Raw genomic sequence first — 26,573 nt, 5'->3', positions numbered from 1 at the left:
AAAAATGAATAAACAAAACTAAAACACCAAACAAAGAATTCATCAGTGCTCAAATTAGTGATGGTAAATTTGATTCTTTTTACTGAATCGAGTTTTAATGAGTCACTCACCAAAGTGAATCGGGTTTTTTGAGTCATTTGATTCACTGAGTCAGTTGACCAGAGAGTGCAAAAAATGTACATTTTCACTCAAACTTAATTTCTTTTCTCTTTTCATGTAAATCCTACTGCTAAGATGAGTGATTCTAAAAGAAAACAACAATTTTATAAAGCAAAAAAGAGCAAAAAAATTTCTAAAGGGAACATTATTTTATTAGTATTTTCCTTAAATGTGTCAAGTATATATTTTCTCATCTAAATGTCCACTGAGCCGTGAGCCAGGGGGCGGTAATGCGCCTTAACATTGGTTGCCAACCAAGAAGAAGAAGCTGTGAGCCCGGAGGGAGGGGGTGAGTGAGTGAGTGATTCGTTCGCTCTATGATTCAGCACAGGAGGGAGGGGGTTAGCGAGTCCTGAGTGACTCGCTGGCTCTACGATTCAGCACAGGAGGGAGGGGGTGAGCGAGTCCTGAGTGACTCGCTGGCTCTACGATTCAGCACAGGAGGGAGGGGGTGAGCGAGTCCTGAGTGACTCGCTGGCTCTATGATTCAGCACAGGAGGGAGGGGGTTAGCGAGTCCTGAGTGACTCGCTGGCTCTATGATTCAGCACAGGAGGGAGGGGGTTAGCGAGTCCTGAGTGACTCGCTGGCTCTACGATTCAGCACAGGAGGGAGGGGGTTAGCGAGTCCTGAGTGACTCGCTGGCTCTACGATTCAGCACAGGAAAGGAGGGGGTGAGTAGCTCAAATGTGCTGTTAGCATGTTAGCAGAGCGATGCTACTGTGAACCGAGGAGCTATTGTCTTGATGTGAGCTTCTACTCGGTTTTTTCTTCCAGTTCAGAGCAGAAATGTTTTTGTTAAGATACTGGATGTTGTGTTTTTCTCCACAATTTTAATTATAAGCTAGATATATTGCTGCTAACAGCAACAGGGATGAGTCAGTGAGTCAGTTGGGCTTGTGAATCATGATTCATGAGTCAGTAAAGTGATTCTCGAGTATTGAACGATTCGTTCATGATTCGCGCATCACTAGCTCAAATGTTCAAAAACCCACAATCAGACCTAGGATGATTACAATCTGCCCCGCCGATACATCAATATAAGCCACTGGCTGATATATTGGTATTGACATTTTGAAGGTGTGATAAACAAAAATGTAAAAAGTAAAGAAGAGACAGGAGAAACATCCTTTAAGTATATTATGAGTGTCAGCGTTCCAACTGGAACGCTGCAAGCAACCATCTGATCTGAGCAGAGTCGGGCAGAGTGTAAACAAGCAAATAAAAAAACTGCACATAAAAAAGTTGGGGAAATCTGTTTATGTTTTGTGCATCTGAAAGAAAAACATCAACTCATATATCATAGTTTTAAATCACCAAATATCAGTGATGGTATCTGTACTGGTTTTGGTCTTAAAACCACTGTATCGGTCAGGCATCAGCTCTTGTTTTTTACTCCTCAGAGAAACGTCAGTTTTTATGTCACATGAAAGGAGACACAGACAGAATACATGATACTATTTCTACTTTGTGACATCAAATAACAGAGCCAACATCATCTGTCTTCACTTAGGGCTAATAAGATACATAAGCTAATGTAACGTTATTTTTTGTACATGGTAAATAAAAAGACGCACAGATTTGGTGGAGATCAGTTTGTACTATACCAACAGAAACCCTGAACTTCGCAGATGTACAGATGTTTTAAGAAATCCTGAACTGGGTTAGCAGTCTCGGTTTAAAACACGTTTGTGTTTAAAAAAAAAAAGTAAACAAAATGAATCATCTGCTTTCTTCCTCCAAATCACCAAAAACGTGAAATCATCCTACACAGTTTATCTGCTCTTATTGTCATTATGAGTGAATTTTAGTGTTCTGGTTTTATGACACGGGGTCTATGATATAGAAGTGATTTATGTAAACCTCGCCTCCCATCTGTGTTCATCAGAGCATGCTGAATGTGCATCTCTGCGTTTCTATGCATACATCTCCCATTCTGTATGCATGAGTAAATGCACACAGCATGTATGTGTATGTACGTGTGTGAGATGTGCCTGGTGGCGGTGATGCGGGCGTTGCTCGGCGCCATGGTTACACGTAACCGGGTCATCCGGTACACGAGGTAAGTAGGACACTTGACTCTGGCTCCTCATCCACGAGCGCCTGTTTGTGAGCTACATGTGTTTGACATGTAATGATGAGCCACACGTGAGGTCAGTAAACTCTGACTCAGATTACAGATTATAGATGATAGAGGAGATTATGCACTGACTCTAATGGGACATTTTCTGTCCTATATGTTTCCTGTGTGCCCACAACGGATTCCTGAGAAATGGCCAGATGTGGTGTGCATCAAACTTGACCCGCAGCGATTTAAAAGGTTATTTATAGGTTGGAAAATAATCACAAGAACACTCTCATCCTCTGAGTCACATATGGGCAACTATTTCGCCATAGGACAAATCTCAACCCGACCTACAACATCTGTAAAAACGAAAACAAAACTAGGGATTTTCCTGCATATAAAAGACCTGAGTGCCCACAAAATAAGTTCTGACCTTCCTTTAGTGGAAGGTCAGAACTTCTTAATCTTAAAATTAATCTTGAAATGAACTCAGTCCTCCTCCAAAGACCCAGTTTGTACCAGAAAGAAACTCTCTAATCTGTCACATTCTTGTATACATTAATTAAACATTATATATCTTCTGTGTGATAATACATAACAGATCAAAGATCAGCTGCCTCCTCACTAAGTGCACCCTTAGTCCCTCCATAACAATTAAGTATTAGCCAGGTACTGCTAATCAAATCACATAATGTGCACCTCTATAGAAGAAGTTGGGGATGTGTGCTGGTCTGGAGCATTCAGGTGTGTTAACACAGTGACAATCCTCTGAGCAGTGGATGTCCCAGTAAATTCACTCCACGGTCAGACCGTGCAATGCTAAGAGGAACTTCAAAAAACCCAAGAGCTACATCTCAGACTCTACAGGCCTCAGTTAGCATGTTAACTGTTGAAGTTCATGATGGTTCCATTATTACCCAGGAGAGCCTCTTCTTTCTAAAAAGAACACGGCAGCACGGCTTAAGTCTGCAAAGCTGCATCTGAACAAACCACAAGACTTCTGGAACAATGTCCTTTGGAGAGATTATACCAGCCCAGTGAAGATGTTTGAGCATAACAGACAAAACTAAACTCAGCTTATCAGTACAAACACCTCATACCATCTGTCAGAGCAGGGGGGTGTTGACTTGGGCTTGCCTTGCAGCCACAGGACCTGGACAGCTTGCAGTCACTGAGTCGACCATGAACTTCTCTGTATACCAAAGTATTCTAGAGTCTAAGTCTGAGGACATCTGTCTGACATCTAAAGCTTGGACCAAACTGGGTCATGCAAGCACAGCAGCAAATCTACAACAGAAGGACCGAAAAAGAAAAGAATGAAGGTGATGAAATGGTCCAGACCTCAATCTGACTGAAATGCTGTGGTGGGACCTTAAAAGAGCTGTACATGAACCTCAATGAACTGAAGTAACACTGTAAAGAAGAGTGGGCTAATATTCCTCCACATAATTGTGAGAAACTGATAAAGTCATACAGAAACAATTACTTCAACTTATTTCTGCTAAAGGTGGTTCTACAAGCTGCTGAACCATGGGGTGTACTCAGCTTTTCACATAGTTTCTGCATTTTGGTTTAGATTTTGTACTTTCTTGTTGCCGTGAAGGCTGGTGTTATGTTCCCGGGGTTTTTGTGCTGCGTTGAGTTTTGGATTCTTGTGTTTTTACTGAGTTTTTGTTCAAGTTTTTGCCTCCTTCTGCCTCTTCACTGTAATGTCTTTGTTTTCTTTACATGTTTCACTGATACTCTTCTTTTAATTATTTCCTGTTTTGCATTTATTTTGGTTTTACTTCCTGATCTTTTCCCTCCTTTCAGATCGTCAGCCCCGCCCTCGCTGTGGCAGAGCTCTGCTCTCCCCTGTGTATCATTGTTCAGTCAGACCTGTGTATTTTTACAGTCTTGACCTACACCTTTCAATGTAGTTGTGGTCTTTTGCTTACTTTAAGTCAGGCCTCTATCTATATTTAATTCCAGTACTTCCAGTCATTTGCACCAGTAACCTTTCAGGCTGAATGCTGCAGAGAAGCGTACAGAATGTAGAACAGTTGTGACTTACTACGGACGTGATTTTCGGCGCAGTACAGCATGTCAGCAGCGTGGATGAACTGGTATCCTGAACCTCGCACTCTCAGCTCCGCCTCAGTGTATCCCAGAACTATCTTACCCCTGAAAAAAACCCCAAAACAACAAGTGTAAACAAAATTATTTAATAATCAGAATAAATAATCATGTTTGCCAGTGCTATGATGTACTTTGCATCGCACGCCATGGGCGTGAAGTCCAGCTTGTGTTTGGTCCTGAAGATCATGTTCCGCGTCCTGATTTCCAGGATGGCTGGAGGCTGGAGGGGCGTGGCGATGGCAAAGAGCGCCAGCTGGGGCGGCGCGGTTCGGTCACTATCGCACTGCTGCCGGCTCTGGCCGTGAAGGAACTTCAGCCGACCCTGGATGTTCAGCGCCTGAGAAGGTTTGACAGCGTTAAAATCGCAGTGTTAAGTCATTAAATCCGAGGCATTAACTTCATCTCCGTGAAGGTAGTGAGACAAATGAGAGAGCCCAGAGTGGTTCCTGCTCAGATCGAGCTTTCTCAGCAGACACATAAGTGCTGCTTCCTCTCTCCCTGTCAAGCAACATCAGTCTTATTTACTCTGCTGGGTGATATAGAGAGCAGAAACCACTTCAGGATACACTGTAAACACAGTCACATGACTCTGAGCAGTATTGAATGTTACAGTTTTTAGACGTCTTGTTGAGAAAATAAGACTCATTATTGTCATTCTTTCAGCAAGACAGCAGGACTCTTAAACTAACCAGTAGAAAACAGAAGTGACATGTTCTGTAATATTAAACCTCAGCCAGGGCTTTTGATCTGAAGTTATTTAAAGATCCATCCATGTGTAATGGGGGTTATTGCAGAGGTAGACCACAAAATAGTCCTTTATTGGCTGGTTAAAAAGGCACTGAAACACAATGTCAGAAAGGTAAACAAACCAGGAACATGAGGAACAACATAGGGTAAGAGACAAAGGAAAAGGAAAGACAGGCCACAAACAGGGGTGTCAGGTGATTAGAGAGCTCTGTGAGCTGGGGAGGAAACACAGGAAGCAATCAAACCCAGCAGCAATGAATGTTCCCAAAATTAGTTCCCACACAAAATTATGGTTGAATTCATGAAATGTATGTGCTGACTTTCTTCTCAAAACCATGAGTATGTTAGTAAATCTGATTCACTGGGAACCATTGGCCTTATGCAATCTCCACACTATCCGTATACTGCCCTGCCCCCATTTCTCAGTTAGCCATCGGGGCAAATATCTGTCAGTTCACAATGCAACTGTATTCACGCAACAAATGTGAAGTGACACTTTGCAATTGAGAAATGGAAAGAGCAGCAGAAAGACTCCCTAACTTAAAAGAATAACCGATACGATAAAAACAACATAAAGGGTGGAGCTGGAGTGAAAAAAGGTTGCAAAGCAGCTTGTAGAGATAACAACAGCAACTGTGGTCAGTGTCAAATGTGTTGGTTAGATATGGAGAAGATTTAGCTCTTTAGTGTCTTCTCATTGGTTATGCCTAGCAAACAGAAGGTTTGAACAGCAGGTGGGTGGGGGCACCTTAGAGCTAATCCCTAATATCAAAATATTAGGAACAAGCCCTAAAGGATGAGGTTTTTAAAGCAACACCCAGCAATAAGTTGATGATGTAAACTTTAACGTGTTGTTAACATGTTTTGTTGTCACCTGGATCCACCTCCATCCTTCATACCTAAAGGTTTCTGATAGTGGACGTTCAGTAAATATTACAGAAGCCTCAGGGAGGCTGTAACAGAGCAGAATGGTTGGATCAGCAGCCCGCAGGGAGGTTTTTACAGCCTCACAAAAACCTAAAAACACTTTCTCCTGTCTGCTGTCCTTTTCTCACCCTGCTGCATCTCATGTGAAGACCCCTCCTCCCTGTCCTCCTCCTCCTCCTCTGTTAGCTCTGGTTAATTGACCTCGGTGGGTTTCAGAGCCTGCGGCCGTGATGTCAGGAATCTAGCCCCGAATAGCAGGAAGGATTACAGAAAACAAAGCCATAGCAACCGGTAGACCGCGGCAGAAACCTGGCTTACTGCTCACGCAAATGCACGTGTGAGAGGGAGGACTGAGAGAGGCCAGTTCAAAACCCACCACAAGTCCTGCTGAAGTACCTTGGAGCAAGACAACCAACACCTTTAACTCTCTCCTGCATGTGCAAGCCTTCAGGTGTTTCGTGGAACAATAATACATTTTTTAATCAAATAGAAGAAGCTGCCCTCACCTCCGCTCCAATCTATATTTTTTATTTTATTAATATATTATCTTTGTAACTTTTAACTTAAAAGCCCTAAAAATCTCCATCACTCAACCACTTTTCTTGGTTGGAGCGGCAGTAGCCTGTCTGAAGCGTCCATGCTGACTGAGCAAGTTTTCCCCCAGAGCTGCTCTCACCTGCTGTGGGTGGTTGTGGGGATTAAGGGCATTTTTTTTCCCCACGACCCCGAGGTTCTCCTAAGGAGGATTATGGGAGTAAATGGTAGCTTCTGATCGCCGATGGTGATCGCCGAGGTGGCACGCCATACCGCCGGCAGTACAGTAGGGTGTAGCGGTGCGCAAAAGTCACAGCTCGGTGTGAACCTCACAGCTTGTTTTTAAGAACCAGCAGAAAAAACCCCAAAACTGTCCATAATTATTTCTGTGAAGATGCAGAATACTGCATAATAAGACTCTGTGGGCTGTCTGCTTGCAGTTATAGAAAAAAATAAAAGGAAAAATCTGCAAAGACAAATCTGCATCATTCACATGACGAAATTAACAGTTAAAGCACAAAAACTGTTATTATGTACACCCTTAAGTAACAGGCCTCAAAGCACATTTTTAACATGTTTATTTAAAAATCCTTTCTGCAGCAGCAGGGTGGAGCACTCTATGAGGTCACACTTATCCATGAACAGAAAAAATGCCTGAAAGTGAGTGTTTTCCAGTTATCTGAAACAGACTTTTGTTCACATTCAATATAAACATCTAACACTGTAATGAGGGAAAATAAAATCGAAGATGTTCACTTTTATCTGTTTCCTTGTTAAATTGTTAAAATCTAAAGAATAACACAAAAAGCGTCTCACCAGGAAGCCGAAGGAATTGTCCAACAAACAGCGGAAGCGGCAGACGAAACTTCGCTCCAGGAAGGACGAGTTTTCAGGGGGAAGCTGTTCGGGATTGTAGCTCACCAGGCAGGAAGAGGTCGACGCCGATTTCCCATCTGAGAACGATATTTTTAAACGATATTTTTACCGTGTGGGTGTATATATACAGTCACTGTAACAAGAACGTACACCCTCTGTCTGTTCTAAGGTTTTTATCAGGACATAATCAAATAATCTTTTCCGTATGACTTTATCAGTCTCTCAGTGGATCCATTATGGCCCAGTCTCCATTCAATACTTGAGTTCATTGAGGTTTGCAGGCTTTTGTTTATGCACAGCTCTTAACTGTGCAGCTGTAAAACAAGCCCAAATCATCACCCCTCCACCACTGTGCACTGTTGTTTCCAAGCGATTTCAAGTCCATCAATCTACACTGAGTGACTGTTCAACTAAGACTGATGTACCTCCATGGATGTGTGCTGTGAAATCAACTGTGAGTTGTGGTTTAGTGGCTGATGTGCAGTCTTCTGTGTGTTTTCCTTTGTGTGCATGCACTATAACATTTAGACCAACTCTCGAGAGGGTTTAGTCAAAGGTCACCTCTTCTGGCCTCTCTGTGACCTTGGTTCAGCAGAAACCAGCACATCTTCTCTCTCTCTCTCGACTGGATTTGATCTTTGAGCTCTACAGTTTTTACAGAAATAAACCATCTTCGGCCTTTCAGTGCTTCATAACAACACCACACTGAGCCAGTACATCCACAGCTGTAATAACATTTACACAAAAGTCTTTCTGTATATGTTATTTATGCTTGCCGGGAGATTCATAATTCTAATTAGACCACAATTACCAAATGTAATTGGAGCCATTTGTAATCCAGTGTTAAGCCAATAGATATATAACTGAAGAAGCCACATTTGGAGTGTGTTATGTGTTTCTGTTGCCACTAACTTGGCCTGATTATGAGCTATGATCTATGCTCAATGCCAAGCTTTTGTCATGCTTTAATTAACGAAATGCCAAAACTAAGAAAAAGGGACTATCCACAGGGGAGAAGTTATTCTATGAGTCTTTAATTTGAAATATCCCTATCAGAAATCCCTCATTTGATCCGACTTAATGTTAAGTGAGAGTCCTGATATTATGAGCCACATATAGTAAACTGAGAAAAATATCGTGTGAGCACAATACTCAAATAATGCTGATAGGTGTGGTTGGTTTTATGGGTGATTAACAAAAGTTACGCTGTTTTCTAAACACAGGCGCAGTCAGTTAATTTCATTAGCAAGTGCAAAAAATAAAACAATTAGTAAACTGTGTGTCATAAACATTAGTAAATCTGTTTGCATGTCTGATTTAATTATTCTCCTCCCTACAAATGCATGCAACAGGGTCAGTCGATGAAGTTTCTGAGTTTCCACCTCTTGCATTCAATCTCATCACTGTGCTTTCTTTTTAAATACACACAGAACCCTGGCTGGGTTGGCACAACTTGTTAGTAAATCTGTCTCTAAGTTAGGCTAATGTTGGTTTCTGTTAGACAGAGAGAAAAAAAGAAAGATGTGTACATTAGAGCCCGACTTATATATCGGGCGATATATGCTGATATGTCAGCTGATATGCCAGATAGTATCAGCATTTACAACAGCCGATAAATAAAAATTTAAAAAATTAAGAAGCGATGGGTAAAAACCCTGTAACTATCTTATGCATCATATATAGGCGTATTATCTTAGTAAATAATAAACAAAATAATTAAAAATTACATGTGACAAATATTAGGGAAAAGAATATTGGCCTGTATTTTTAAATCACCAAATATCAGTATTGGTGTTAAAAATCCTATGCTGGCTCTAGTAAAGGATACATTTGTTGATGTTTGGGGTTTCACTTTACCTTCCTTTTTACTTTATTTTTGTGCTTTTTTTTTTCATATTGTGTTTTTGTCATGGTCCTGAGTCTGAGGACTCAGTGTTTTGTGTTTCCTTATGCTTTTGTTCATTCCGAGTATGTATTCTGTTGTGAATTGCCATTTGTTAGGTTTCTGTTCTTTGCCTGCCTGCCCCCACTTCTGTGTTCCCTCCGTCTGTCTATGGTGTCACGGTCCTGGGTCGGTTCGACCCAGCATTTTGAGTTTCTTATGTTTTAGTTTATTTTCCGCATTATGGATTGTTCTTTATCCTCTGGTGCTTTGATTGTAATTGTGTTCTGTTCCTTTGCCGATCATGATGAGTATTCTGGTTTGGGGTTTTGTTAGCTTGCCCTCATGTTTAGTTTAGGTGGCCGGTGTTTGGTCTTCTCTCTGTCCGTGATGTTATTGTGCTTGCTTATGAGTCTGCGTCTGTGTCTCTGTCTGTCGTGTGCTTCCTGTTTTATTCTGAAGGTCCCCGTCTCATGCGAGTGTGTTCAGTTTACGTTTCCCCTGTCCCGTCAGCTCTGATTTCTCCCAGGTGTGTTCCCCTCCTGTCTCTCATCCCTTGATTACTGCCATGTGTATATAAGCCCTGTGTTTCCTTTGTTCTCTGTCGCGTCGTTAACGTCTTCTGCCCTCACTCCCTGTGTGTTCTGTTCGTCATGCCAGTCTAGTTGTTTTTCAGTATAGTTAGTTTTCTGTTCGGTAACCCCTGCAATAAAGCTGTTTGTTCGGAATTCACTTTTGCTTCCGTGAGTCCTGCATCTTGGGTCCTTCCTCTCTGCCTGCCTGCACACAGCCGAGACATGACAGTTTTATGTGTTGAGCTATTTATTTCAATCAATCCTAAAACTGTGGCAAATTTTTCTGTGGCCTTCCTTAATTCTGCACCCTCTGTTACTGACTGTTCCATACCTCCTATGGCTGATGTCTTTGCAAATTCTTTGTTATCGACATGCTCCTCTATCCTTGACGCTGTGGCACCTATTAAAGTTAAATGTCCTAGAACTCACTCTTAACTTTGGTTAAATGACTTTACACATGCCCTACGACGTGCGTGTTGCCGAGCTGAGAGGTGGTGGAAAAAAGATGACATTCTACGTACGAGCCGTCTGAAATTTCAATATGCTGCTAAAATGGCTAAAGCGGCTTTCTTGTCAGACATTATTGTGACTAATGGACATAACTAGGGATGGGTATCGTTTAGGTTTTATCTGATACCGGTGCCAAACCGGTACTTTTGAAACGGTGCCGGTGCTTAAACGGTGCTCAAACCGGTGCTTAAAGAATGGAGAACACAAAATTGGTCCAAAAACCTCTCATGTTCAGCTGTTTTGTTTTTTTTTTGTGTAAAAAGATAACAATGTTAGCCTTTTCTGCAGCTATAGGGCATATATGGTATCACTCTTGGTTGGAAGCAGTGCTTAAACAATGGAAAAAAAAAAAACACAAACTTTGTCCAAAAACCTCTCATGTTTAACTGTTTTCCACTTTTTCTTTGGTCATTTTAGCCTTTTTGGCCCGGGTGAAGGGAGTATCTGCCATCAAACAAGAAGACAGCTGCATATAACTACGACGGTGTTTGCTAGTTCACCTTACGTGCATTAATGTAATAACGTGGTTAGCCTACTCAATGTAAATTACACACGAACAACATTAAGCTACTCACGCAGAGAAGAACGGCTGCTGCTGCCATCATCATCCTCATCATTTCTGCTACACTGGCAGGGCTAGGGGCCAGGACTCTACTCTTTGGGTTTTTGGGGGATGTTGCTAACTCCGGGTCCGATAACAGGCACCACACCCGCAGTAGATGTGCCGGTGTGAGGTCTCACAGCAAGCTATCAAACACGGCGCATTTCTCGGCTTTATAAAAAACCGCTATGCGTCGCCAGGTGTTTCATCGGATTTGAGGTGTTACCTCCTTTGACAGTATCACAGTACCAGCTTAAAGCACTTGTTGCAGGCTGCTGAGTTTGCATCTTTTGCTGCGAAGTACAGCCAGACTTTGACCGCTTTGCCTTGGGCATTTTTAATCTGCAGCTCTGCTCTAAAAGAACGTACGTACCTGGCCCCGCCTACTATCCTCGGAAACGTAAAATGATTGGCTAGAATTGGCTCAGGAAAAAAAAGCACCGAAAAAAAAGCACCGAAATAAAGCACCGAAATGTGCGCTGCTTTTCGGTCTGGTTACTACCGTTTATGTCAGAACCGGTGCCATCATGGCACCGGACACCGGTACCCATCCCTAGACATAACCCTCGAACGCTATTTAAAATCTTTAACTCAGTGGTCAGTCCCTGTCCTGAAATACCGAGGGTGTCCCCCCCAGCTCTCTGCGAACAATTCTTAAATTATTTCACAGATAAAATTTCATCTCTTAAGTCTCCACACTCTTCAGTGGTGAGCCCTGTTTCCATCCCAGGATGTTTATCAACTTTTAATCAGTTTGAGCCATCACTCCCTACCTTTAAGCAAATAGATTCTGTGCACCTTAGCATATGCTACTTCCGGTGGGGGAAACTCCTGCAGGGCGCTTCGTTTCCGGTGTAATACTCGCTTCTTGTTTACGGTCGCTTTTTCCAAAACAAATGGATGAATCAAGCTGCGATTTACATTTCTGGAGATGTCTTGGGCATTTACGGAATATATCTGTAGATGATGTTTATCCACTTGTTGATATTGTTCCCCCGCGCCTCAGAGCAAAAGAGAGAAAGGATTCAAGTTCTATATTTCTCAGTATTTGTATACAGCGGTCCCTCGTTTATTGCAGGTGTTATGTTCTAAAAATAACCCGCGATAGATGAAATCCGCGAAGTAGCCAGCTTTATTTTTTACAATTATTATAGATATTTTAAGGCTGTAAAACCCCTCACTACAAACTTTATACACTTTTCTCATACAGGCATGAACATTTTCACACTTTTCTCTCTTGTTTAAACACTCTCAAAGTTCAAACCTTTGTAGAAAAATAAGTCCAGTATTATAGAATGAAACCAAAGATCAAACCCTGTTTTCAGGTCCAGAGCATGGGAATAGAGCAGCTGTGAGAGAATTCAACATTAATGAATCATTAATGAATCAATGAAACAGAAGTCCAATTTTTTGTGCGATGGTTATCTTCCTCTGCCTTTTGGGTGTTACTGCAGGTGCCTTTGACGGTGTAAGACGTTTCGTCGACATTGTTGTGTTTGTTGGGGAAAAAACATACAGTACAGCACTTCAGAGTCACACTGCTAGCGATCGATGCAGCGATTCTGTACTGTACAGGAGAGACGGCACGGAGGAGATCGACAATGGTCTGCAGCCGATCAGGACGCAGAACACAATGCAATGTGTAGAAAAAAGAAAAGAAAAAAAAAAGCATGCAAACTTGTACTAAAAAAATCCGCGAAAAAGCGAGGCCGTGAAAGGTGAACCTGCGAGGGCCCACTGTAATTTTGAAGGTAAGTCACAACATAACCTTCGTAAATACTAACGTATAGAAACCCTTACCAGCAATCATTCATTTATTTTTTTGTGGTTTTTTTCCACGGTTTGTTGACATGCTTGTGTAGGTGTGTACTTGACTAGCTGATATCGACATAACGGGGGAAACATCTGGCTTTGTAGTTTTGCCTGGCTTTGTAGGCACCTGTAGTTTCAATGCTGAACATTTGCCTTTTTAAATCATAAGAACTGTCACTATAGAGAGATGTGCTTCTTAATGTGAACGATGTGTCTTCTTTTGCATTTTGTAATGCAGTTCTGCTTGTGTTGAGTGATTTAAACAACCGATCGATCTACACTCTTTAAATGTCAAAATTGATCATTTGATTTTTTTATGACACAGTAATGGTGAGTGTTCCCACCTTCTGCTCTTTGTAACTTAACTTAACTTAACTGTTTTGGACATGATTTTGGAGTAGATCTTCGCAGTAGCGATTCACCGCAAAGTAAAGCTACCGGAAATATACAACCCTAAATCCGGTCTTAAAATAGGAAGTTAGCGTTTTCTCGTGCACAGGGTCTATAGTTGAACAACTGAAAAATACCAATTCTGTACACGATATCCTCCCATCTCGCATTAGCAAGGATGGTTTTAATGCAGTTGGGCCCAGTATTCTATGTTTAATGAATTCATCATTGTTTTCGGGCTGTGTCCCATCAGCCTTTAAACATGCTGTAGTGCAGCCTGTCCTCAAAAAAAAGGAGTCTTGATCATAATGACCCTGCGAATTATAGGCCAATTTCCAAACTCCCGTCTCTGTCCAAAATCTCGGAGAAGATAGTTCTATCTCAACTGCAGGCCTATCTGGACATCTGATAACATCAGTGATACATTTCAGTCTGTCTTTAAACCACGTCATAGCACTGAAACAGCTCTGCTGAGAGTCCTTAATGATCTTCTCCTAATTGCCGACTCAGGACGCTCCGCGGTCTTAGTCTTATTTGACTTGTCCTCAGCCTTTGACATGGTGGACCATAATATTCTACTAACGAGGCTAGAACATACAGTGGGCATTAGAGGTAATGCCCTTAACTGGTTTAAATCGTACCTTTCAAACAGGTCCTTCTCTGTCACTCTGGGTACCTGTTCTTATTCTGTTGCATCCTCCTGCTGTGGTGTGCCTCAAGGCTCTGTGTTGGGCCCCATATTGATCTCACTGTATATGCTACCTCTAGGCTCTATCTTTGAAAAATACAACATCTCATTTCATTGATATGCTGGTGATATACAAATTTACTTCCAGCTAACTGATGATGTCGCACTGTCACTGCACTGCTTCCTAGAGTGCATGAGAGAAGTCAAAGAATGGCTTTTGGGCAACTCCCTTATCTTAAACAAAAAGAAAACGGAGATTGTGGTGTTTGACAGTCATATCCCCCGGGGCCAACTAGCTGATACTTTTGGATCCCTTGCCACTTTCTTCTCTGACACTGTTAGCAATCTAGGTGTTCTGATGGATAGCTCTTTCAAATTTGATAAACAACTGTCCTCTGTAGTCAAATCTAGCTTTTACCAATTGTGTCTTATTTCTAAGGCTAAGCATTATATACCGCACAGGATCTTAAAAGGTTATTCATGCCTTTGTGACCTCTAGATTGGACTACTGTAATTCCCTCTACTTCGGTCTCCAATCTGCCCTTCTCCATAGATTGCAGCTTGTCCAAAATGCTGCAGCACGCCTTTTGACTGGAACCGGAAGGTTTGCCTCTATCACCCCTGTCCTTGCTGATTTGCACTGGCTCCCTATCAAATACCGTATTGAATTTAAAATATTGCTACTTACCTTTAAAATCCTAAACAATACTGCGCCTAGCTATCTGGTTGAACTCCTTAGACTATACAACCCTGGGAGAGCCCTCAGATCATCAGCCCAATTACTCTTCGTACAGCCTAGATCTCGCCGTAAGACCATAGGACTTATTTAACCTTGCTTTTCCGGTTAGTTAATGCATGTATCCTATACCTCACTCCAATACTATCTTCATTTTACTTAGTTACCATTGTATTTATCCCTTCACTTAATATCCATGTGTTTCTATTGATTATGATTCGATATTTATACCTTATTTAACTTTTATTCTTGCGTAATTAATGCTATTGACCTGCTAGCATATTCGGGACATTGTTAATGGTCTTTTATTATTCATGTTTTAATCTGCTGTACTATTGTGAAGCACTTTGGTATACCCTTGGTCTTTAAGTGTGCTATATAAATAAAGTTGTTGTTGTTTATTTAATCCATGCTGTTATAATTTGGGTCACACAAGAATTTCAAAACTTAATAAATAAAGTTTCTCTTATCTCTTATCTTGTGACGGCTGCTCAGAGAAGTCCTTCTGGATCAGGTTTACTGCCTTGCTAACAAGAACACTTTCATTACTCTGGCCTAGACTTAGGTTTTATTTTACCCTCTCTACGCTAGTTTAGTGAACCAGACTGTCTCCGTGAAGCAGACCTGGAGGATCTGTTGGGGGTTCGAGGCTCACAGGGGGGTTGAGGGCCCAGTGCAGGTTCCTCTTGAATTCCTGCTGGTCATCAGTGTGGATCAGCTCAAACACACTCTGGTGCATCACATCAGTCTAAAAGGACAAAGAAGAAGAATTTAAAGGTCAGTCAAGGTGGAACACAAGTCAAATTTTAACCCTTATTAACTTTTTTATTTTATACAGTAATGCAGACCAAAGACCCCATGAGTAAAGGTGGCTGTTTTGGTGGAGCAGGCACTATCAGGAGGTACCCTGAGGGGTGCGCTTGATTCCGTTTGCCTTGAAGTGGAGCCAAGAGAAATCAAGTGTCACTGCGACTTTGCTTCAAAGAGCTGAATCTGAGCCAGAGACCTGCTGCGACTCCGATATCTGTCGTCCAGACCTGCCACGACCTGGCTTTGGACCCCAGTGAAACAACACTCCACCCTCCTCCCACTGTGGGAGGGGTCAGCGCGGGGTCACAGAGAGGAATGTTGACAGGTCGAAGTGTGACATGAAATGCGTTTCAAACATCAAACCAAGAGAAGGAGTTCATATCATACAGTCAGTACTGCAGCTGATGAATGGATGTTACCTTCACTCTTATTATTTATCCTGTAGACAAATATGTGAGAAAGTGGCTAAAAGAAATAATAAAACTAGAGAAAAACCAACGTTGTTTCTCTAGTTTACAGCAATGAACTACATTCACATTCAAAATACAATTACTTTGACCCAAAGGTTTCCCAGCTAGAGTGTAATTATGACACTTCCCATGATAGTTAGTTAGAGAAACTAAATTTTGTCTTTGGAAGTCACGAGGAATAACATGCCTGCGTGCAAAAATATTTAGAGTATGAGGATAAAATTCTGCATAGCATCATTAAAAATGAGTGAAGTTACAAAAAACAAAGCAAGTGATAATTCAGAAGGAGTCAGGTGGGAGGAACTGATCTTTCTGGAATAACCTGAGAGGATATGAAGATGACTGTTATTGTATTTCTTTGCGTTAGCCTGTCAGTTGGAGATAACGGGTATCATGGTGGTGTTTATCGACTTTCTCTGTTAAGCCAGACTTTCTGCTTCCGGCCTTTCACGCATCGTGTGTCAGGGTATGGCTGCATGGCAGGTAAGAGATGGACTCAGCAGACAAAAAGTAAACTCAAAATCCAGCTTTAATGCTGACTGTTCACAGGAACAACAAAAAAGACCAAAACCTCTGCAGGGCAGAAACCAGGAAGGACAACAACAAAGGACAAGTGGAGACTCAGACAATAAACACACAGGGAAACGAAGCCCGGGGAAAACCGGTCGGGAACAAATCAGTTATAACGAAACAAAGGAAGTTAAACTCAATACAGGGCACATGAGACGAGAGACTACCAAAATAAAACAGCAAATAACTATACATCCAGATAAGATCGGATATACAATTTGACACAACTAAACAAGATAGACAAGACTAGTGGGAACAGGAAGGGGGCTAATCAACCTAAAGTGATTTAAACTAGAGACAAAATAGGGAACCAGTACCAGGGATTAAACTGATAAAAAGAAGGAAATAAAGCATTATTAACAGAAACTAGGAACATTAACCCATTAACGTTGCTTTGTAGTACACCCATCACAATACTGAGACCACCCATACCCCTTGAACAGGTAAATAGCTAAAAAACAAGAAATAGCAATAGCAAGTTAGACCAGGAAGTAGAAACAAACAGTGAGGACATCAGGCACAAAGAATATTAACAACACCAGAACAAAATTAGAAGTAAAAAATTAAAAACAAAAAAACAAAACAAAACTCCACAAACACATGATAAAAACCCCAGGACTGATTCTATCTGATAAGTCAGAGGATCCTCTTTTTATTTTATAAGAGCAGAAACTTGTCTAACACCCTCTGTGAAGTGAGCTTCGGTTTCTTCCTTCAGGACGTGGGAGTACAGTCCTGTAGCTTTGTGGCTTTATATCTCACAGGATGGGGTATGGATTTCCTTCTCCATTATGTTGTATCATGCTTATCTGTTGATGACTCACCGACTGTGAACCAAATCTACTTATAAGTACAAATAAAGTAACCGGAACCTAAGACTGCTCCTGAGCACATGGGGGTTAACTTTGGCAGGCCCTGGAGCGAGATATTTCATTCTCTCTGCTAATTAAACCTCAATTGTCTGCACTCCTTCATAACTTGTGTCGCTGGTTTTATTAAGCCCAATGGTTGTCCTGTCACACTGTGTTGTGCCTGTTATGTAGGAAAACAAATCTTCCTCGTGTCCCTCAGCTGTGTTGCTTAATCGTGCGATTGGGGTCTCCTGGGTGTCACCCTACGTCGGCTTGTTTCCAAACACTGCACGTGAGCAGGAACGGCAGCTTCACCCCGGATTTGAGCTTGTTTGGTAAATGCAAAGTGACGGGCCTCAGGTGGATGGGGAAGTGAGGGGTGAAAGGTCACGTTCACGCCCCGATCTGTGTGTGTTTGTTTACAGTATGCTCACATAGACTGTGTGAATATCTAAACCTGCAGGCCAGATTTAGACGCAGATATAAAGACTTTGGGTAATTTGATAATCGCATTGTCCAGAATGAGATTAGACTGGACGCAGTGTCGCCTCGTCGTGAAGCCAATTGGATTAAACCTCCCGCTCCATATGTGTGCTTCCTTCAATCCTCTTGCTGCTCTCGCAATCCACTTCATGTCAAGAAAATAAACAAAGGCAAAAAGAGCAGGAATGACCAAACGAGTGGACAACAAGGGTCGCTCAGATCCTCATCCAAATTTCCACCAAACTCCAGCATCTTCACTCCAGGGCCTGTCCTACTTCTTGCTGGGATTCTGTTTTGCTGTGTACCTTTATTTGAGTCGAAGCTCCAAATGGTTCATTCTTCAAATCTGTGCTTTGATAAATAAAATTCAGTTTTTTTAATTTGAGGATGTGTTTTATAAGATTCTGTAGTATCCTTGTATACAATGCTGAAAAACCCAGCGTCCACATAAAAAGCAAAATAAAGACATACAAACCTCTTGAGGTATACTTTTTTGTACTTTGCCATCACGTTCTTAAGAGTTAACAGATTTGTTGACTGATACCATTAGCTAGAAACAAGGAGATACAACACTCTGTCTTCTTGCTGTAACCATAACGACATCATGTAATCCAAAGTCTGACCTCAGTTTAATCATCAGTTGTAGGAATTCGTTACCTGATGGAAGCCGAGGTAATCCTGGATGGTGTGAGAGCAGAAGAAGATGATTCCCTCAGCCGTGACCACCAGAACGAAGCCGTTCAGGGCCTGTGGAGAGAAAACCTGCCGATTGTATCATCTCACTGATGGTGATCACGTTTGTGATGTGACCTGATAAAACAGGAATGGGTCAGCGAAGTAAGTTTTGGATAAGTTTAACATACTCAAGATGCTGACATTCTTATGAAGCCACCGAAAAATATTGTACAAAACAACTTTCATCCAGCATCTGATATTCCAACATGATCTCAGCCAACAGTGTTCAACAGTATAACTAAATATATGAATGAGTTACAAACAACAACCCCACCACCCCCAACTCCATACAGCTACCATGTAGTGCAGTCTATCCACAGAGTTCAAAGTCGGACATTTTAAATGCGACAGAGTCACTTTTGGAGGCAGCCTCTAGTGGCCACTACAAGAAATGCAGTTTTAGGTACAGACGCTGCAGCTTATTTAAATCTTTCGCCTTCACATGTTCTACCCTTAGTGTAAAAAAGATTAACTGAGAGTCCCACACTCGTCTCGCTCATGGCCTAACCCACCATCGCCCAAGGACACCGTGTGTGGAACTGAGAAACTCCAGTAGCTTTTACAAAACTGCTTCATTTTGCACTCTGAGACTAAGAACGACCTCCCTTTTGTTCTGTAATTATATGGAATAATCTCAGCAGAAAAGCTGCTTTCTAGAAATTTCATAAATTACATTTACAATGTCATTTAGCTGGAGGTAAAAGACAGAGCAAATTAAGACTTCTGAATCTCAAACTCCAGCTCTGATTAGTTCATAGAGGACCAGGAAGAGTAAAGGCTGCAAAACAAGAGCGAGCAGAGAGGAAACAAGCAGGGATGAGACTTCTCCCCGGGGCTGAGAGAGAGGCTGGAGAGGAGAGGATGTCAGTTCAAAGAGAAGTCATGTGGCGGAGGAGGAGGTTGGAGGAGAAGGAGGTCACTACTGAATGACTAACACCTCCATCATCGCTCCTCCTCTCCCTCCTCAGAGCCCCAGGGCACCGTGAGGAGGTGATGACACGGTGTCCCGACGCTGCTGAGAGTCACAGCGGCATGCTGCCAGCATCCGCCCACACCTCTCCGATGAGGACCAAGATGCTTGCGACCTCCGTAGAAGCAAAGTCTTTATATGAACGGACACGCATGCCGCAGACGTCCCCGCTTTCCGCACGAGGCCCCGGATGGGTTTCTAAGTCTCGGATCACTGCTGCTGGGCCAAAACTCAATGTTTGCTTTTGAAACCTCTTTGAAAATCCATTGCAAGATGTCAAAAATGCATTAGCATCAGGCCCGGAACAAGATGGGGTCTCTCAGCTGCTGAATAATTCACACTGTGGAGGCAAGTGGGGAGTGGGGGGTCTCACTTGGGGGGGGGGGGGGTTCCCAGCAACCCAAACTCTGATTTCTTCTAATCCACCCAACTGTCAATTCTACTTCCCTGTAATCACTGTAATCAGCTCACAGTTGATCATTATTTTTGCTTTATAGACTGTCCTTTTAATTATGCTGCCCCCTTATCATTTTTACAACTACAAACTACCGAGTGCCCTAATCCTTTTTAAAAAATGTATTCTACATTTGTAGAATACATTACATTGTATACACTGTATTATACAAACTGTGAATTTATTGCTAACTATAGGTTTAAAATAAGTGCACTGGTCTACAGTTTAGACTCACACCGATCAGCTGCAGGTATATTAGCGACAGATAAAGAGGGACGGCCGCAATTTTTACCAGGATGTGTGTAAAAATTCCCCTTTCAAACTAAGAGCAAAGATATTTCCCACGAGTAATAAATAATAATAATAATAATAATAGTACAGCAGCTGCCAAACATAATTGGATTGCAAACCTGAGTCCAGCTTAAGTGTGGGAAACCAGTAAGTGTAGTTTTAACTATTCACTTTTATCATATGGATCTACAGTTTTTACTTATTTTCTGTCATGTATCACATGTTCCAGAGCTGCTCATAATTCAAATGATGAGGTCAGTATATGCACAAATAATCCCCCTAAGACAAAAACTCGGGATTCAGAATGCTCTAAACCCTCAGTCTCCCCTAGTTTTTCTACTGTTGGTTCTTTATGATGTCATAGGGAGCAGATTTCCCTACTGGCTGTGTAGGTTCTCAGTCATCCAGGTCATGGTGATCTAAGGAGCTTGGAAAGAAAAAAGCGACTGGACTTCTTTAACCAAATGGTGTCTCAGGTATCTGAGCCCTGGTGGGAGTCAAGAAGGTCGTTGACCCACTTTTTTATCATGTCCCTAATATAATATCCCTAATATCATCATCTCAGGTACAGAAGTCCCATGCACCTGCTGTTCAAAAGGGCCTGTTTGTGAGGGACAGCCAATCAGAAGAAAACTTGCTTAAAGGGGAGGAGCTAAAAAAGCTCGTTTCAGAGTGGTACTGAAAGGCTCCGAATAAATAAGGATCATTTTGAGCTGTGAATGAGGAGAAATGAGGAGAATACACCTGTTAAAAAACAGACGTTAAAAAATTAAAAAGAATAAAATCTGTATCTGTGCAAAGTGTGCAAACACACACACACGCACAGTACACAGTGGAGTGGCACACATGTTCTGTGTATAAATATTTACAGTAGCTTCTTCTGTCTGCAGGTCGGTCTCTGTCTCCAGAGACTGAGACCGAGTGTGTTTGCATGTGTGTTCGTGTTATAAATGTTTGTGCGTTCCCTGAAAGACGACAACCCAGTGGCAGCAAGCAGTGCCAACAAAACACAGGAGAACTGTGTGTGAGTGTGTGTGTGTGTCTATTCCAGCCTCAAAGACGAATTTAAAGCTTCGCCTCGTCTAATCCGACCCTCTCCTCTTCCTGTTCTGTGCAGAGTGCTCTGAGTCGGCTGTCAGTCCTCTTTATCTCTGCTCCCGCACACACAATCAGCACTGGGCTGTGTGTGTGTTAGATTCAGGGCTATACTGTGAAACATCCAAGAATACTTTAAATGCTTTTAGTTTATTTCCACCAACACACTTTGTTCGTCTTCACTTCAATAATAGATGCCCTCACCGGCTCTGTATAATTCATGGACTGCTGTCTGTAATGGAAGAGAGCAGTTGAAGACAGGAAGGTTCAGCCTTCCTCCTCCTCTTCATTGCTGCTGCTCACCGAGCCCTTGGGATCAATGCATTTATCAATAAACAGATTGAGGTCGGTGAACTCTGTGTTAAAGTCTGTCTCTAAAATTATCTGCATTTTATAACTGGTCAATTCAGGCTTTTATTCTGAGCGCCCTCTATGCAGGGCTCGCAAAATCGCTAGCCCGACGTCCCGGGGCTAGCGATTTTTCCAGTCGGGCTACCAGAATCTATCCCTGCCCTGCCCGTCGGGCTATCATAGGAAGGAAAAATATATGTCAATGCTTTTGCATTCTTTCGGAAATGTAGCTGGGTAAATATGTCATTAGCATCGGTGAACCACTGTCAATATGTGACTAGGGCTGCTCAATTAATCGAATTTTAATCTAAATTACGATCTGGGCTTTCAACGTCAATTCATTAAAAATGACTGAGCCGATTATTAGCACCTCCCTCGTGCTTTACTCTCGCGCTGCTCCGTTTGGCAAATCGAGCGCACCTCTCTGCGTTTCGAACACACGTCACAACAATTAAGAGGAGCTAACAGAGGGAAGCTCGGAAAGCTAAGCAGAAGTTATTTGGAGAGGAGAGTGACTGCCGTTGGTTGAAAAGAGAGGTAAAAAAAACCCTTCAGTGGTGTGGAAACATTATGGGTTCGCGGAGTCAGACGTGGATCAAGTAGACATAGTGTGTAAACTTTGGTGTCGTAGCTGCACCACAGAGCGACATGGCAAAGTTCACTAAACATAGATGTTTACATTTTATTTTTTATATTGCAAACATTTGCACTGTTATCAGTATTTGCACACTATTTTATACTATTTTTGACAATCTTTAAAGCCATTATTCAATACATTATTATTGTTAAATAAATATCGTCAAATAATCGAGATCTCAATTTCAGTGAAAATAATCGTGATTATCATTTTTGCCATAATCGAGCAGCCCTATATGTGACATATTGAAATCGCATTTGAATTTGCGCTTGTTTTTTGCTTTCACTTTGCAATCGTGCGAACTGTGTATAGAGAGCGACAGTACTAATTGGTGAGTGACGATAATTTGCGCACCAATTCCTCTGACATCGTCTTATCAATCGTTAGTTTACTATCAAACATGACAAGTGAAATCTCCCGCAGCAAGCTTAAACATGTGAGAGGTTGATCGCGCAGAGAATCGCTGAGCGTTATGTGAGTGCGTGTGTAAAGGCAGCAGGATATATATTTTAGTTCTGCAGAGCCAAATAAGACCGGTCAGGGTGAAGAAGTGACAGCCAAAGAAAAGCTTACCACAAAACGGAAAAGTTATGACAAATCAGACTATAAGGCAAAAAGAAAGTGCAGCTTTATGGTTTCATGGACAAAAGAATTTCTGTTCCTGCAATATAGCTAAATAACCAGGGGTGCACATAAGAGGTCCGCAGGTGCGCATTCGCTGTCAAAATAAAATACGCGCACAAGATAAGAAGTTGCAACGCGTGTTTGCGTCCATAAGATTTTCTGGAGGAGGACAGACATTTGTTTAGAACTCTTAAAGATGTCGAAGAAGCTCCTTTAAGCAATTACTTTGGTGTTCCTCCACCTCCAAAGAAATGTCAGATGGAGTCCGAACCACAAAAGAAGCGCGTATTCTAGGAAAAGTGGTTGCAGGAGGTGAGCTGGCTTTAAACAAATGATGAACGCACAGAGATTTGGTGCAGAATATGCCGTGAAAATCCCACTCTAGCGGACAAAAACACTGCCTTTTATATGGACGCAACTTCTTATCTGGTGCGCATCTTTTATTGTGACAGCGAATGCGCACATGCGGACCACTTATGTGCACCCGTGTAAATAACATAATGTTCTGCCGGGTGTGTTGTTGGTTTCCCTCGATTTCTGAGTCGACAAGTGCCTTTGTTACTGGGACCAGTAATTTTAAGAAAGGCCCCCATTAGAACCCATGAGAAATGCAAGAAATGGATTATTGCTCAGTCTGCAAATAACATACTAAAAATCAACCTGAAAAATCTGTTAAGGACAGCCTACTATGTTGCAAAGAGTGAACTACCACTGGCAAAATTTAGCAGTCTTTGCAAACTTCAAAAAGCAAATGTCCTAGATCTTGGTTCCACTTGCCTCTTACCTGTGACTTCAGTGGAAATTTCAAATTCAGGATCTGACACAGACTGATTCATGTTCTACAGTTCTTACAAGTTCATAGAAATTTCTGTTCAATTACAACCAAGTATTTGAGTTGATGATTGTAATTTTTATACAATATTGTAATTTGTGTTTCAACAATTTTTTGATTAATGTTTTGTTTCCGTTACAATATTATACTTTAATGTATAATATTGTAACGGAAACAAAACAGGAAACAAAACATAAAAAAAATTGCTCCCTGTTTTATTCGGGCTACTTAAATTTATTTTGGGCTACCAAAACTGAAGAGTCCCTGCCCGAAGGGCTACCAGGGATTTTGAAATTTTGCGAGCCCTGCTATGGGTTATATACCAGTACCAAAGACACTGAATAAAAATGTCAGCCATCTACCAGAATGACCTCCAAACATTGTCTTTTCTTGAGGTCTAGTTTCGGCTGTTTTGCTGAATCAAAAGTTTTGCTGACACTGAAGAGGTACATTTCAGGTATGTCCTGTTACATAATGTGTGGACTACATTGCCGAACTTGCTAGCAGCAGAAGGTTTATCATCATCAAGGTTTCACATCATCCTTTTATCGACTGGAACAAAATGAAACAAACAAAATGGAAAGAAGAGCCATGATGACACCTACCTAGGGCTGGGCGATATGGCCTAAAATCCATAACGCGGTTAAATCTGAAGCATGTGCGGTAACGATATATATTGCGATATATTCTTTTCTTCTGTATACCGTATCTTCTGCACTATAAGGCGCACTTAAAATCCTATAATCTGGTGCGCCTTATGTATGAATTCTGGTTGTGCTTACTGACCTCGAACCGATTTTATGTGGTACACAGTGCTCAAAAATCTGTCAAAAAATGTTTAAGTACGACTTTCGTAAGCTACGAAGCTACACCGCTTGACAGATTGTCGGAGCATTACGGCTACCGTAGTCAGGAGCCTCGCAGAGTAATCTGGGTCCAAAACTCAGTCCACAAAACTCCCAAAGTCAAACGAACACAGAGAAAAACTGTCTAAATACTTTCATCTGTAATAAAATGATCAGCGTCCTGCTTTGTCAGGTGTAACAATCAAGTTTAACATCCAGGCATCCATGAAAACAGAATTTATCCATGAAAACAGAATTTAGAAGCTAGCAGGAAGTTAGCTTGCTTGTTTCCACCCAAACATCATATAGCATGTTCTGACTGAGAGATTTCTGAAAAATTAAAACGTACAGCTCTGCTATCACTTCCAACATAAATGAAGACAGAAATCTAAACAGCAGTGACTTTTGTAGAGTTGCTGAAGTTGGACTAGCTGGTATATAATGATATGCTATGTGATCGCTAGCGACACAGCTACGTTAGCATAACATTAACGCAGTGAAGCAGGAGGATGAATGCTAACTTTTTTCCACTCGATAAAAGTTAACGCAAGGGTTCCTGATGGTTAGGGACATGGCAGGATGTTGTAAATGGATCAAACTTCAGTCAGGAGAACAACTGAGATAATCCATCCACAATACGAGGTTAGTCATTAATATACTGCAACAACAAGGGAATAGAGCAGCTGCGAGAGAATTTGACATTAATGAATCAATGGTACGGAAGTGGAAGAAGCGCAGTTTTTGGCTTTCCTCCTTTGCTTGCAGCCGCTGCAATGCTTTCGACCAAAACAGGCACAGCTTGATGACATCATCAACATGCGGTATCGCGGTAGAGCGGTATAGTCAAAATCTCTACCGTTGGCCAAATTCATATCGTTTCTACCGTATACCATTTATACCGCCCACCCCTACACCTACTACTACCGTATTTACCATTAAGCACCATTCAGTTGCTTATTTGCAAAGAATCGCCACAACAGATGGGATTACACAGCTCTCACAGTAATTTGTGTCTCCTCCTGCTCTAAAACTGATTATCTTTTTAGGTGATATGTTAACCACAACTCTATGGAGCCACATAAAGGTACTGTAATACAGTTCATAGGTTTATAAGGCGACACCGTCCCGGATGGTCAAGATTGGCATGCAATAAATGAGAAGTCAATCAAATGTCTTTGGATTAGGAAAAACAGCTAAATGTGCATTTAATTTCTTCTCTGCAATAATCTGATCGATTGTTTTTGCATTCAAAAAGACAGGCATGATGGACTAACAAGTGTCTAACAACAGTTTAGTCTTTGCCGTCATAAAGCAGGATTCTCACTATGACAAACACTCGGAATAACGCTTTTTGGAACAAGAAAGCGGATGGTTTGAGGAAAGAGTACAGGAAGTCATCTGGAATGACCACAGGTTATAGTCCACAACTATCAGCCAGCTATCAGCCACCTGTAACACAGTCCTGAGAGCCCAAAAAAGACCATTAACTAACATTCACACCTCAATCTAAGTAACCTTAATGATTCATGGGATTACAGGGTGGGGCAACAACTCACAAACATCCCCTGACACGTCCTAGAGTGTCTGGGCCACCGTCAAGGCGACAGTCCTTGGGATAGGGAATTGAGTTCGAAAATGTGACCTTATTTCCGGGATACAACCACAAAGGATTGTAGGTAAAAGTGGCTAGCGTGTACGGGCTATTACAAGACAACAGTCACACAGAGATAAACAGAGACACAAAGAATGGCAAGAAGCTGTTGTATTATTAACTGCCATAGCCAGTTGCATGACAGCCATGGGAAGCCGACGGGTAAAGAGATCGTTTTTTCACGAAGAGGCAACGGATGGCCTGGATTGCGGGGTAAGTCCCGAGACACACCGTGCTACAACAAATCTCTTTCACTGGAAAGAACAGTGACTGTCGCTGCCCCCTC

General features: G+C 41.8%; 1 protein-coding gene across 1 annotated transcript in view; it reads right to left on the bottom strand.

Annotated features, from left to right (window-relative positions):
* ahr1b (aryl hydrocarbon receptor 1b) overlaps window positions 1–26,573 on the bottom strand; it is a 64,845-nt gene that overhangs the window by 13,381 nt on the left and 24,891 nt on the right. Inside the window, exons 4-8 of the mRNA XM_063467612.1 lie at window positions 18,460–18,549; window positions 15,243–15,366; window positions 7,365–7,501; window positions 4,472–4,677; window positions 4,276–4,385 (exon numbers count right to left, since the gene is read on the bottom strand). Of these exons, the coding sequence (XP_063323682.1) occupies window positions 4,276–4,385; window positions 4,472–4,677; window positions 7,365–7,501; window positions 15,243–15,366; window positions 18,460–18,549 (667 nt within the window). The remainder of the gene's footprint in view (window positions 1–4,275; window positions 4,386–4,471; window positions 4,678–7,364; window positions 7,502–15,242; window positions 15,367–18,459; window positions 18,550–26,573) is intronic.

The sequence above is a fragment of the Pelmatolapia mariae genome, linkage group LG23, assembly GCF_036321145.2.
Source record: "Pelmatolapia mariae isolate MD_Pm_ZW linkage group LG23, Pm_UMD_F_2, whole genome shotgun sequence".
NCBI lineage: Eukaryota > Metazoa > Chordata > Actinopteri > Cichliformes > Cichlidae > Pelmatolapia > Pelmatolapia mariae.
The sequence above is the reverse complement of the archived record's forward strand: the minus strand, read 5'-3'. Positions and strand labels throughout refer to the sequence as shown.